The 11,841-nt window shown below is 40.2% G+C and overlaps 2 protein-coding genes across 2 annotated transcripts; one reads left to right on the plus strand and one right to left on the minus strand.

Annotated features, from left to right (window-relative positions):
- Positions 1-309: 309 nt before the first annotated feature.
- LOC132556151 (uncharacterized) lies at positions 310-3,271 on the minus strand. Its single transcript, XM_060220540.1, has 2 exons — positions 3,260-3,271; positions 310-2,358 (listed from the first exon to the last, which is right to left on the minus strand). The coding sequence occupies exons 1-2, from the start codon at positions 3,269-3,271 to the stop codon at positions 310-312; spliced, it is 2,061 nt and encodes a 686-aa protein (XP_060076523.1).
- A 2,232-nt stretch (positions 3,272-5,503) lies between these two features.
- LOC132556152 (uncharacterized) lies at positions 5,504-9,115 on the plus strand. Its single transcript, XM_060220541.1, has 2 exons — positions 5,504-5,629; positions 6,992-9,115. The coding sequence occupies exons 1-2, from the start codon at positions 5,504-5,506 to the stop codon at positions 9,113-9,115; spliced, it is 2,250 nt and encodes a 749-aa protein (XP_060076524.1).
- The last annotated feature ends 2,726 nt before the right edge of the window (positions 9,116-11,841 follow it).

An 11,841-nucleotide genomic window follows, 5' to 3' on the forward strand; every position in this document is an offset into this window, starting at 1 on the left:
CACTTTTTCCGAAGAGGAATCTGTTGGAATTCACTCTTTTATGTCTCTCTTTTTTTCAACACTTGTAATCATAACATTTGTATCGGATAAAATGTGTTGGTTATCAGAACACTAAGATTTAAATATGTTTGAAAAAAGATTGACACTTTTTCATTTTCTTACGAACTTGCACACCAGAAGAAATGATATGTATGGAACCTCTGGAGGGCAGTGTGTTACATAAAGAAACAATAAGTCGTTTAGTTAGACATCAAATAACAATTTACTTTTTAGTGATGAACATCACAACTTGACCGGATATAGCCGAAGCTAAGGAAGATGGTTGAGAACGTTAGTATGACCCCCAGCGCATGTTGGGTGACCGTCACATTGGTTAATTTTGAAGATAGTGTGGTTTTTGGGGTCGACAGACATCACTATTAAATGCTGGTGTCCCAAGGCCACGGACGTGTATACTGATACATTCTTGGCGTGAGTTACGTCACGGTACTGGTTGTGGGTTAGATATATGTCATGTACGTGAGGTCCTGGGGTGTGCCACGTGGCGTTGGACGTCTGGAAGTGCTCATCGTCAGCAGCGATCACGAGAGACTGATTGTTGGCCGTGTGTTGTCCAACTGCTGGTGGCACCTCAAAATACTTAACGTACTTCTGCATGTTCATAACCATCTCTTTGAGAGCGTCTATCTCTTTGTAGACGGCATTTCCCTCGTAGTGCGCTGGAGCGATGGGATATCTTAATCTCACTTTGCCAACGCCTTGGATATCTGGAAGGAAAGTACGTGTGCCCGAGGACCGTACACTTCTTACAAGGCCGTGTTTATCCAGGACGCCTACTGCCTCTCTGGTTGGATCGGAGCCGCTCTTGAAGAAATCGTTCGGAGTGAAATAAAAGACGTCATTACGGGTACCATTGAAAGCTTTAGACGTGCTCATACCACCATCTCGACCATTTGCGTCGACCGAATTTGCTGGCGAGACTGTGGAAGGTCCGTGGTGGAATGTGAGGTCATATGGATTCCATCTATACAGTGGTGTTAGCCAAATTATTTCCAATGGGATGGCGTAGGTGTACCTCGAGACCTGGTTAGTACATGTGCGTTTATGGGTGTGTCGGTCTGTGTAACAGTACTTGATGGTTCGGGGTGTTATTTGGGGTTGTGTAGTCTGAGCGGTCCACAGGTTTTGATCGGCGTAACCCCGATATGCGGTGTATGTTCTTGAATTGCCCGGTGTTTGATACTTGAACCAGCGGTGATAGTACCCAGTGTTAAGACGTGTATTGTTGGCGTACTTCATGTCGTATTCCGTTTTAAGATATGCATTGTCATTTAGATTTGCCAGATAGTTGTCTTTCCCTGGAATTTCCTGCATGATGTTATCTATGATGCCCTGTCCGTAAAGCCTAATGTCCAGCTTGCCGTGTCCGAGAGTGCTGTTGAAGTGGTGAGTGCCGTGTGTTGGATTCAGTGTAAACCTGGCCGCTCTGCTCAGTGACATCTGATCTAAAGTCTTTCTGTTGGCCAGACGGGGACCCAGGTCATCAACAAGAGCAAAATCTCCGAGCCCGAGCTGTGTTTTGATAGGATTGCAAAGGATACGGTAGTTCCATTGAGAGTACTGGGGTGTTCCGTTTTTGACATCCACAAGGGTGGTGGGTAAGAAGCTATAGTTCTCCAGCATACTCTTACTTCCGGTGTAAGACGTAAACCGGATCTTCTTGTGAAGGTCGGCCCAACCAGCCGCATCCAAGAAGTGGCGGTCACTGTGGAAGGGTTCCTCTAATGTTTCCGTGTTTGTGGTCCAGCCTCCCTCTAGGTAGCACATGGCGGGCTTGAAATAATTCTTATAGTCTTGACGGATATGCGTGTTCTGTTCCTTGAACGCCCGGAAATATTCGCGCATCTCCTTGATCTGATCCGCCACAGTTTGTTTGTTTCTAACAGATGGTGGCACACCTGGGAAAGGCAGATCTTCCATAGCATTGTATGTCTTTGAGTGTTTACTGGGCATACGTAGCTTGTAGTCGTTGTGTCGCGTACGGAACTCTACTCCATTGAGTACGACGATAAGTTCGCCCATACCCACAGTACGGTCATAGTTCGAGTGGTCATGGGTAGCGAGGGCAGATCGCTGAGTTATGGTGTCCGAAAAGTAGCTCCTGGTGCCCTTGTTGTTGATTCGGATTTGTTTGACACCGGAATCTCCATCTGATCTTATTCGTTCCTCCACGAAGAGCTGTTGCAGCATGAGTTGACGCGCGAGAGTCTGCACTGTGCCCTTTAACACGCCCAGATCGTGGTTTCGATTTGCGTTGGCTGTCAGCACCGAGACCGTTAGTACTACAACCAACAGCATCTACAATGGATACAAAGAAATAAAGCAATATCTACAAAATACACATCAGGTACAATACACAAATACATGATTGCGTATCATGTTGGCTTCTTTATTAGTGTTTTAAGCAAACATACAGGGAACTCATAATATTGAAAAAAAAAGAAAAAAAAAAAAAAACTAAATCAACATCGATATTGTTAAAATAAGGATAAGATTTAAACACAGACAAGATCTACACGTACTTCACCCAAAAATGAAACTATACCTTCTGAATTCATAAAACATTTCGATAACACCAGACTCGACATTTTCCAAGAAATATTTCCGAATCCTGGTTTTTGAAGTAACAGACTTGAAAACACTTGATTTAAAAAATTTAGTTTAAATCTAGCAGTTTACGATGTCCATATTTAATTCAAAAGTAATAAGTCGCATTTCATAGCAAGCATGTTCGGTAACCTAGTAGTGGCTTATCAACACTTGAAAAATAGTTTTGTTGTGTGGAACCAAACTTTTATTTGTAGCAACAATGAATTTTCTCTTTGATTGTAAATGTTACACACATGAAGCGCTTTGTGTAAGTAAGCTGAAGTAGAAGATTTTGTTGGATTGGGATAAGACGCTCAGTTTATTGCGCAGAGACCATCATTCTATTTACAGATCACTGATAGTCTGGTAACGACAAGCAATAGAGTACCGATATTTTGTTACAATTATATAGATCTGTGATCTTTGTACTAAAACAAAACACAAGGGAATCAACAAAGGTGGTTTAAGTTCGATAGCCCAATGGAAGGCAGTCCTGTCTGAAATTTCAGACAAGAAAAAGTGGTTGAAAAACAATGTTTATCAGCAAGTATTTGAAACAGCGAAATCTAATTAAATGATATAAGCACACATCACAGCTAGCCGTGCTTACCTTAAATGCCATTTCTGCAGCCAGAGAAGATGTGAAGTACCGCCGAGGGTCTGACGTACCTGTTTAAATACCTCGAGAAGTTCACCTGTCTGATAGTAAGTATCTGCTTGTCTCTCATCCGATACGCTGAAGGCAGCTGTGTGTGATAATCTCACTGTGTCCCGAGTAGGACAGCCGTATCGTAGCTATTGAACATCGGGTTCTCTACATCGAGATATAAGTGATGGGGACACAAACATAACCTATGAATTAAACACAATCCTTTTGAAAATTAAAATGGAATAAAGTTCATCAAGCTCCCTAAAATAGTGCGTTTCATCTCATAACAAGATATCTTAAGGGATCTTGGCGTCCACCATTGTTTGATCTTTTTTTATTTTTTAAAAGATGGAACTTTTATTCAGGTATGGAGTTCGGAAAATTCCATTCAAGAATTAGCGACGATAATGACTGTAAAATACAAAATGACCGCTTGTCAGCCGTTTGTAGGGCACAGATAGGGGCCAATGAAAAGCTATAAATGAAATTTGAGAAAATCAAAAGTGGCTACTTCTCAGTCAATTTGTTTCTCTGGACAGTTCCACATTAAAATGAAACAACTAGACAAATTTTCATTGCCAAAATCGAAGACTGTCGCGTGCCAGCTGTTTTGTGTTTGTTTTTCTGACCAACCTTTAAAGCAAAATGGCACAACCGGGGGAATGTTCATATAAAATTTGCAATATATATCCATCCAGTACCTCGTTCGAATAGCGTTAACGAACCTTTCAGCCAAAATCTATTTGGCCGCCTTACAAAACTGCCTCTACCAACGTTCAATGTTCGAATTCAACATGTTCACCAGGGAGCCAGTTCTTATCAGTCCCAAAAACTAGAGCGAAAATAGGGACCAATTAGTGATATTATCACTTTGATAACTAAATACCAAATTAAACTAAACGAAACATCATTGATAATGCAATATTCTCTATCAAATGTAACCATGCTTTACCAATACGTGGGAAAAGTAAACGACAGGAAGGAACGGAAGTAGAAAGCAGATGAAAAATGAGATAGGACAATTGTCCGGTCAGAGCTAGGTTTTCCCTTGATAGGCTAAACAAAAATAGAAGTTATAAATGTTTAAACAATTTATTCCATTTAAATTATCTGACTGGTATAAACATCTTTTCATATTTTTATAAAATTTTGTCCATTAAATAAAATATAGAACTATTATACAGATGAATGTGTAAGATAGAGAATATTAAATAGATGAATGTTTAAAATTACTAAATAGAATATAGGAATATTAATTGTTTACTATTATCATTCTCTGTTTACCAAATTGTGTGGCTCTGTTTACTTCACTGTTACAATCAAAGACATACAATAATGATGGCACCGCAAAAATACTGCCTGATAATGTTTCATGATATCTTAGGTCGACTGAAATACGATACCCTCTTTATTATAAAAATTATTTCTATCATAAACGAAACAGGTGTGTGTAAATAAAGTAGAAAATGTCCTCACAAGGACACTGTTACTAGATAATGCGAGACTAAAGAAACGAGAGCCCTGACAGAATTCTGATGAAGATAGAATATAGGTCAAATGTCACCCTATTGATGGCGACAGTGGTCATCACCTGTCGGTCGGAAACAGATACTGGTGTATTATATATAATATGGGACAGTTACATAACTATCATCATTGTCAAGAGCGACATCACGACCTTCACCACACGGCAGCATGGTAAGTATCTCTTTACTCTAGAAACTCTACATATTTTACAAGTTAAACATTATAACTCTTGTTAGATTTATGATGACACTACAAGTTAACTTTTGTGTAGTTATATACAGTGAAGAAATGCCACTATGCATGGTGTACCTTGGAGAACGGAGCTTTGAATAATAGTCAAATTTTGAATAAATAGATACATGCTGTGATCCTTGTAACGAAATACTACAAAATGAACAGATATATGTTATTTCAATTTCACTGTCAAAAATGCATTCGATCTATATAATTACATGAACGTACACACAAACCAACAAGTCACAGTAATTGGGTTGGGTATATTTTGTTTGGTGTGTTTAGATCATATTGACGGGTGTCGGATTGATTTATTGCTGGGTGTATTTCTCCGTGAACAATCAAGGTCAATTTGAGGTGAGGTCTCTTTGTAGTAGCTGATAGCATTACCTCACTGAAAACACACGGGTGGTCCGTCGCAAACCATCCAGAGCCATTGAGGCAATGTGTTTCGCCCACGAACACAACCACGACGGCACAGACCAGATCATTTCTCAGTTTCCCGAGAAACACGCCACGTGGAGGGACTGTAGTACTGAGTACCTCGGATCCCCATCTGTGCCTGTGTATGTAAACACTGTACCGAGACCGGTCCAGCACAATCACCCTATGATTCAATAAGTACTATGAAATGTATTGCGTATGCTGTAGTGAGGAAGTGTTCGCATCATCGGTCAGACTATGTGAACTGTCTGTCTTTGACGGAATATGTCCAGTCTTTTGACACCTTTGTCTACCTTTGATGGTACGGTCATTGTATTAGATAGACAGTCTGTTTTGTCTGTCTTTGACGGCTTGTCCACTTATCGGTTGTGTAACGTGCCGTTCTGTTAACCTGTTAAGGTATATTTCCAGGGCTGGAAATTCAGGACACGACAGACTGTTCTACATCAGCCTCTTATCTCGACCAACATGGAAAACTTTCTCCAGGTTGTATGACGTGATGATTTCAATTTCCCTATTGTGAATTTTCCATTTCTGGATAGCAAAATTCCTGCATTCCCGTCCTATGGTGTTCAAATATAGCCTTTGATTCGATATTCAATGGTCTCTCCCCATTATCTGGATTTTTGTGCAAGAACTCGTCAGCCGTTCACAAACCTCGGTCACATATATACACTAACCTGTTATTTCTCTTTATCACAGATCATGGTAGCATGTCTGGTACACCAAACCAACTAGGTCACTGTAGCCAATATCCATAATATCCAAGGTCGACACATAGACCTGTTTTTTATATTCTTAATTTCATCTTGAACATATACAAGTCATCGATACAAATGAAAATGTTATATTAATGTACATTAAAATCAAAATCAATACAGGCAGTAAGATATACTCATCTCATAAATTTATAATTTAAATATATGCGTTCATATGTATTCTTAGTTTGCAAATCATACTAGTTAGAAACCAACAAATTAGATCGTAAAACAAGCATGATATATGAACCATTGTAATTAATTCTATGTTGTTACAGACTGATAACAATTTGATTCATTTGTAGACTCGATGATATGATTTGATATTAATTTCTTAGTCCACTGAACAAGGGGCTCTTAGAATGAAGTGGTTCCGTCTTCTACGAGTACATCACTTGTTACAGAAAGGACAAAATCTTCATTTTGAGACTGTGTGAAGATATCATATTTTAGCATTTGCTTTTTATACTTTACAGGAAAAGTTTACTTAAGTAAGGCTGAAGGCAGACATGATAATAATATGTTCATACACCAATTACTTTGACGAGGCGGAGAATATTGTCTCACAGTCTTGTTAGAAATAACTAACAATCTCTGTTTTATTGGAACCAAAAAATGATGAAGCTACCCTGTGCATGCCAGTACTCCGACATACCAATAGAACAGATGTCTTGTTAACCCCAATTACATATACTTAGGTTAATCTGTACTTACTTTCTCTTTATTACAGATCGTGATTGCTCTGACGTTATCATGTCTGTTACACCATAGCAACGGGGCGACAGTAACCAACACCCACCATAGCAACGGGGTTACAGTAGCCAACACCCATCATGTAACTCCGAAGCCGACACATAAACCTGTTCACCACGTGAACCATCGACCGACCACACCCACCACTACAATGGACCCGATGGACGTGCAACTAGGTGGCGCACGTCAGACATTAGAGGGGCTGGCTCGCCAGCTGGTAATGCAACAGTTAGGGGTGGAGGAACGTATCCGATCGGATGGAGACTCGGGTATCAAGCAGTCGATGCTCCGACACAAAGGCACGCGACCCTACCTCAACGATGATGTGACTCGTTTTCCAGCGGTTTTCTACGATTTGCCTTATAATCGGGACCAGCATATCATCAATACAAACATATTCGTCTTAAATGGTGTAGAGTTCAAAATACCATCCCAGAGATACAAATTGGTTATGCCGAGTAAAAATAGTCATGACTGGCACAAAACAGAACCCATTCCCTACCCAAGGGTGCCTCCTTCCGTTCTCGCCAAACATAACGTTAGCGACCAGATTGCTGAGATGCAACAGTACTTCAGGGCATTTAAATACCAGGATACCAAGATACGCAGCGACTATGCCGATTATTTCAAACCCGTGTTATGTTATTTAGAGGGAACGTGGTTAGACGGAGCAGCCCATGATCAGAGGCGGTGGATGAGCGAAGCGCTAAGTATCGAATTTTTATCCGCCGATGGACTGGAAACTGGCCAGACTTTTAACCCGACCAAGATCATGACCGTTACCAATGGCACAGCCCTGTATGCACATTGGAATGCACGTATCGTATGCCATCCAATCCAACAGGAATTAAAACTAGCATCCTTCTACATCAAAGATGACCTGGCCACTAGATTATCGTTCAAAAAAAGTTTGTATGATTTTGCGAAGTCGAAATCCGCCCGATTTGACTTAATAGAGTTTGGTAGAAGACCTCGTGGGTTCTTGGCAGATCTTGGCCACGGGGAAGGCCTTCCAACCTTCTCTCACTATTCCACATTAGATGCCATCATGGAGGAGATTCCTGGCAAAGATAACTATCCAGTCAATATAACGGGTGGTGAGTTTGGTCTGACCACATACAACGCACATTTCCCCCGAAATAACACAAAGCTCAACATAGGAAAATACCATCACTGGTACCGCGTGCTGCAGAAGGGAGCCATGGGTACCACTGTTATCAATCGTGGTTACGCGGACCGAACTTTGTGGGTAGCTGCCAATACACAACATAATGTCGCGGCTCTTTCTTATAGGTCCTGCCATCGGGACAGGACCACACACAAAAATGTGTGCACTGCCGACACAGCCCGATATTCTTATGCTATCCCGTTAGAAATCATTTGGCTGACGCCACTCTTGACTTGGAATCCGTACAACTTGGCGTACATCGCCGGGGACGTACACAAGAACCCGGCAAACACTATTACAGCAAATGGACGCGATGGTCACACGCCAGAGAAAGCATTGAATGGTACAAACATGGGCAACTTCTTTCAAACTCCTGCCGAATTCTTCAGTCATGCGAGCGGGAGGCGTTATGTTATGGATAGAACTGGCCATACTCATTCCGTGGTACCGTCTGGCACTGAGACTGTTCTGAGGGATATTCCTGCAGTCGGGACCGTGCGTCTTCGGTATCCAGTGGTACCGACACATTATGAGGGTAATGTGATCTACAAAGAGTTGGATGCGCTTAAAGATCTTGTAATGAACATGGCTACCAATGCCAAGTATTTCCGAGAAAAACCAACCGCTTTACAAAGTATCGCCAACCCCACACGCCACGAGGAGCATTACCAGACATCTTCGTCTTCAGCCGTGTCTCAAGCCGGACTTCATAAGCACGACGTATTCTTGTCTCAAGATGACGTGGCAGCGCTCATTAAAGGTCAAACAGTGGCGGTATATACCACACTCAACAACGGCCATCAGCACGTGCTGGAGATCTACCTGTACGCGAGGGGACACACCTCACACACAAACCTACTTCGGGTGTCATTGTGTGACGGAAAGGTCCAGTGTGGGGACGGCCATTCCAACATTCTCTATTACAAACGGTAGGGCGGACATTCCAACATTCTCTATAACAAATGGTAGGACGGACATTCCAACATTCTCTATTACATACGGTAGGACGGACATTCCAACATTTCTATTACACAAGGTAGGACGGACATTCCAACATCCTCTATTACACACGGTAGGACGGACATTCCAACATCCTCTATTACATACGGTAGGACGGGCATTCCAACATCCTCTATTACACACGGTAGGACGGACATTCCAACATTCTCTATTACATACGGTAGGACGGACATTCCAACATCCTCTATTACACACGGTAGGACGGACATTTCAACATTATCTATTACATACGGTAGGACGGACATTCCAACATCCTCTATTACACACGGTAGGACGATCGATGTCGTTATTCAAGTATATACCGCTGATTCAATAAAAATGTGAAATATTTAGTAAATACCTTCAGCAACTTGTTTGTTATTTAATTAGTGTTGATCAGGTACAACAAAGCCTGCTGAATTGGTGATGTTTCTTAAAAGGAAGGAATTTTAATGGAAATTTACATTCACTTTTTAACGATTTTGTGAACTTCACTATTTAAGATATTTGGAGCATAGTATACTTGCTTTGAAGCACATACTGGGGATTAGATTTTTAATGAATATCAAATATCTTCACTCATGGAATTCTGGGCACTTTAAAATGTGATGAAATATATCGCCAATTTTATCAGTTCTATATGTACAAGGGATATATCCTTTTGACACCATATCTTCTCATTTGCCAATTTCGATTGGTATTCTATGATTGTAAATCCTGAATTTAAAAACGGTATTATGTTTCTAACATTTTAAGATACAAGGATGTTTTTCAGAATATAACTCTACCTTTAGAATACGATAGTATACTAATACTGCCTTTGGGGAGATATTTTATATTTGTTCCACTTTGACATAGATTGGTCCTCCAAAGAAATTTTAACAAGATCACATACCCATACACGGTGAACATTTACTGTAACTATGTATAACCAATATTTTCCAGTGTACGTTTGGTGATTTTTATCAATGGAAACTAATACTTTAATTAGAAAGTTTATAATACAATAGATAATACCTTAGAACATGTCCCTAGTTCTACACTATAAAGGAAAGTGAACTATTCTTAATTACCAATCAGCAACACCACATTTAACAAAGTCCATATTTCACACCCATAAAAACACACACACACAAACAAAAACAAAAAAACACCCCCTCCCAACAAGAAAAATTGAAGTCCTTAAAATATAAAACTCTTATTTATTGTTCTAGTACAGGAACCACTTCCAGTATAAGCAACATATAAGAAATTTTAATGACTAATATCAACAATATGTTCACCTCCGAGTCCCTATTGATCCCGAAAATAAAATCCATCTCGGACATAAGGTTGTAGGGTACAATGCCTTCCCGATTGAGCTATCAAGGCCTTCTGATTTGTTGCAAATCAAATTGAGCTGAAATCTAGTTTACAAATGTTTTCAATGATGGCGGAAGGTACGAGTGATGTCGATAGAATTAAGTGGTTAAGGTGTTATGTTTGGTCCCTCAAAGGGTTGGTTTTCACTGCTCGCCCGAACATTGGTTGTAAACGGATGACACAGTATGCTTCTTTGGTGCATTTGGTAGAGATGGTCGATTATCACGTCGAGCCTTGGGTACGGCACCAAATACATCCTGCCCTTGGTGGGGTTCGAACTAGTGACCTTCCGGCCTCTAGCCGGACACACTATCATTCAACTAAAGGGTAATTCGTAGTAGCCAAGGCTAGTAAGAAAACCTTTATTCTCAACTTCTACATAATACCAATGAAAAAATGTACGGCTTTAATCTCGATTTACGACCGTCTTCTTCCTTTTTGTGTTCTTATGAAGGAGCTTGTCGTTAAAAACGCGTCATCTTAAACGGTCTGCTGTATAATTACTCATACAGCCTTTAAACTATTTCTGTGGCATGTACATAAACACCTTTTGGCTATCAGTTGGAAGATGGAACAATTAGGTTTTTTAAAGTATGTGGTATCTTGCTATATCGTAATAATTATAGTATTTGTTTCAACACTGTCATCAAATCGTAACTGAACAAGTCAGATATACATTTTTCCAGATTGCTTACTTATCAATATCTACAATGTAAAATGAACTAAATGTTCGATATTATAATTAATAAACAAAATTGTACGCAAAGGAGACATTATTATACCGCCTCAACAGTAGTTAAACGGACAAGATCCCGGTCTCGCTTGTGTGAGTTATCTCCCTTATACCGTATGAAACAACACAGAACTGTAAATACTTCACATTTATTTCGATTATTGGCAAATACATAAGATACATATTCTTAACTATGTAAAAATAATAAAATAAACGACCACAATACTAACATTGAAAAATGCTGGCCATTTTATTACCTGCATTTCAGCTGGTTAAAGGGATATTCTGCACAAGTTGGCATGTCAGCTGGTTAAAGTGATATTCTGCACAAGTTGGCACGTCAGCTGGGTAAAGGGATATTCTGCACAAGTTGGCACGTCAGCTGGTTAAAGGGATATTCTGCACAAGTTGGCACGTCAGCTGGTTAAAGGGATATTCTGCACAAGTTGGCACGTCAGCTGGTTAAAGGGATTTTCTACACAAGTTGGCACGTCAGCCGGGCAAATTTCTGGTTGTTTTATGTTTTTACAGAACTCTTTCGAATAACTTTTAAAAATAATATTAG

Source organism: Ylistrum balloti, unplaced genomic scaffold (genome assembly GCF_031769215.1).
Source record: "Ylistrum balloti isolate Yb309-2 unplaced genomic scaffold, AGI_CSIRO_Ybal_v1 Utg370552, whole genome shotgun sequence".
Lineage (NCBI taxonomy): Eukaryota > Metazoa > Mollusca > Bivalvia > Pectinida > Pectinidae > Ylistrum > Ylistrum balloti.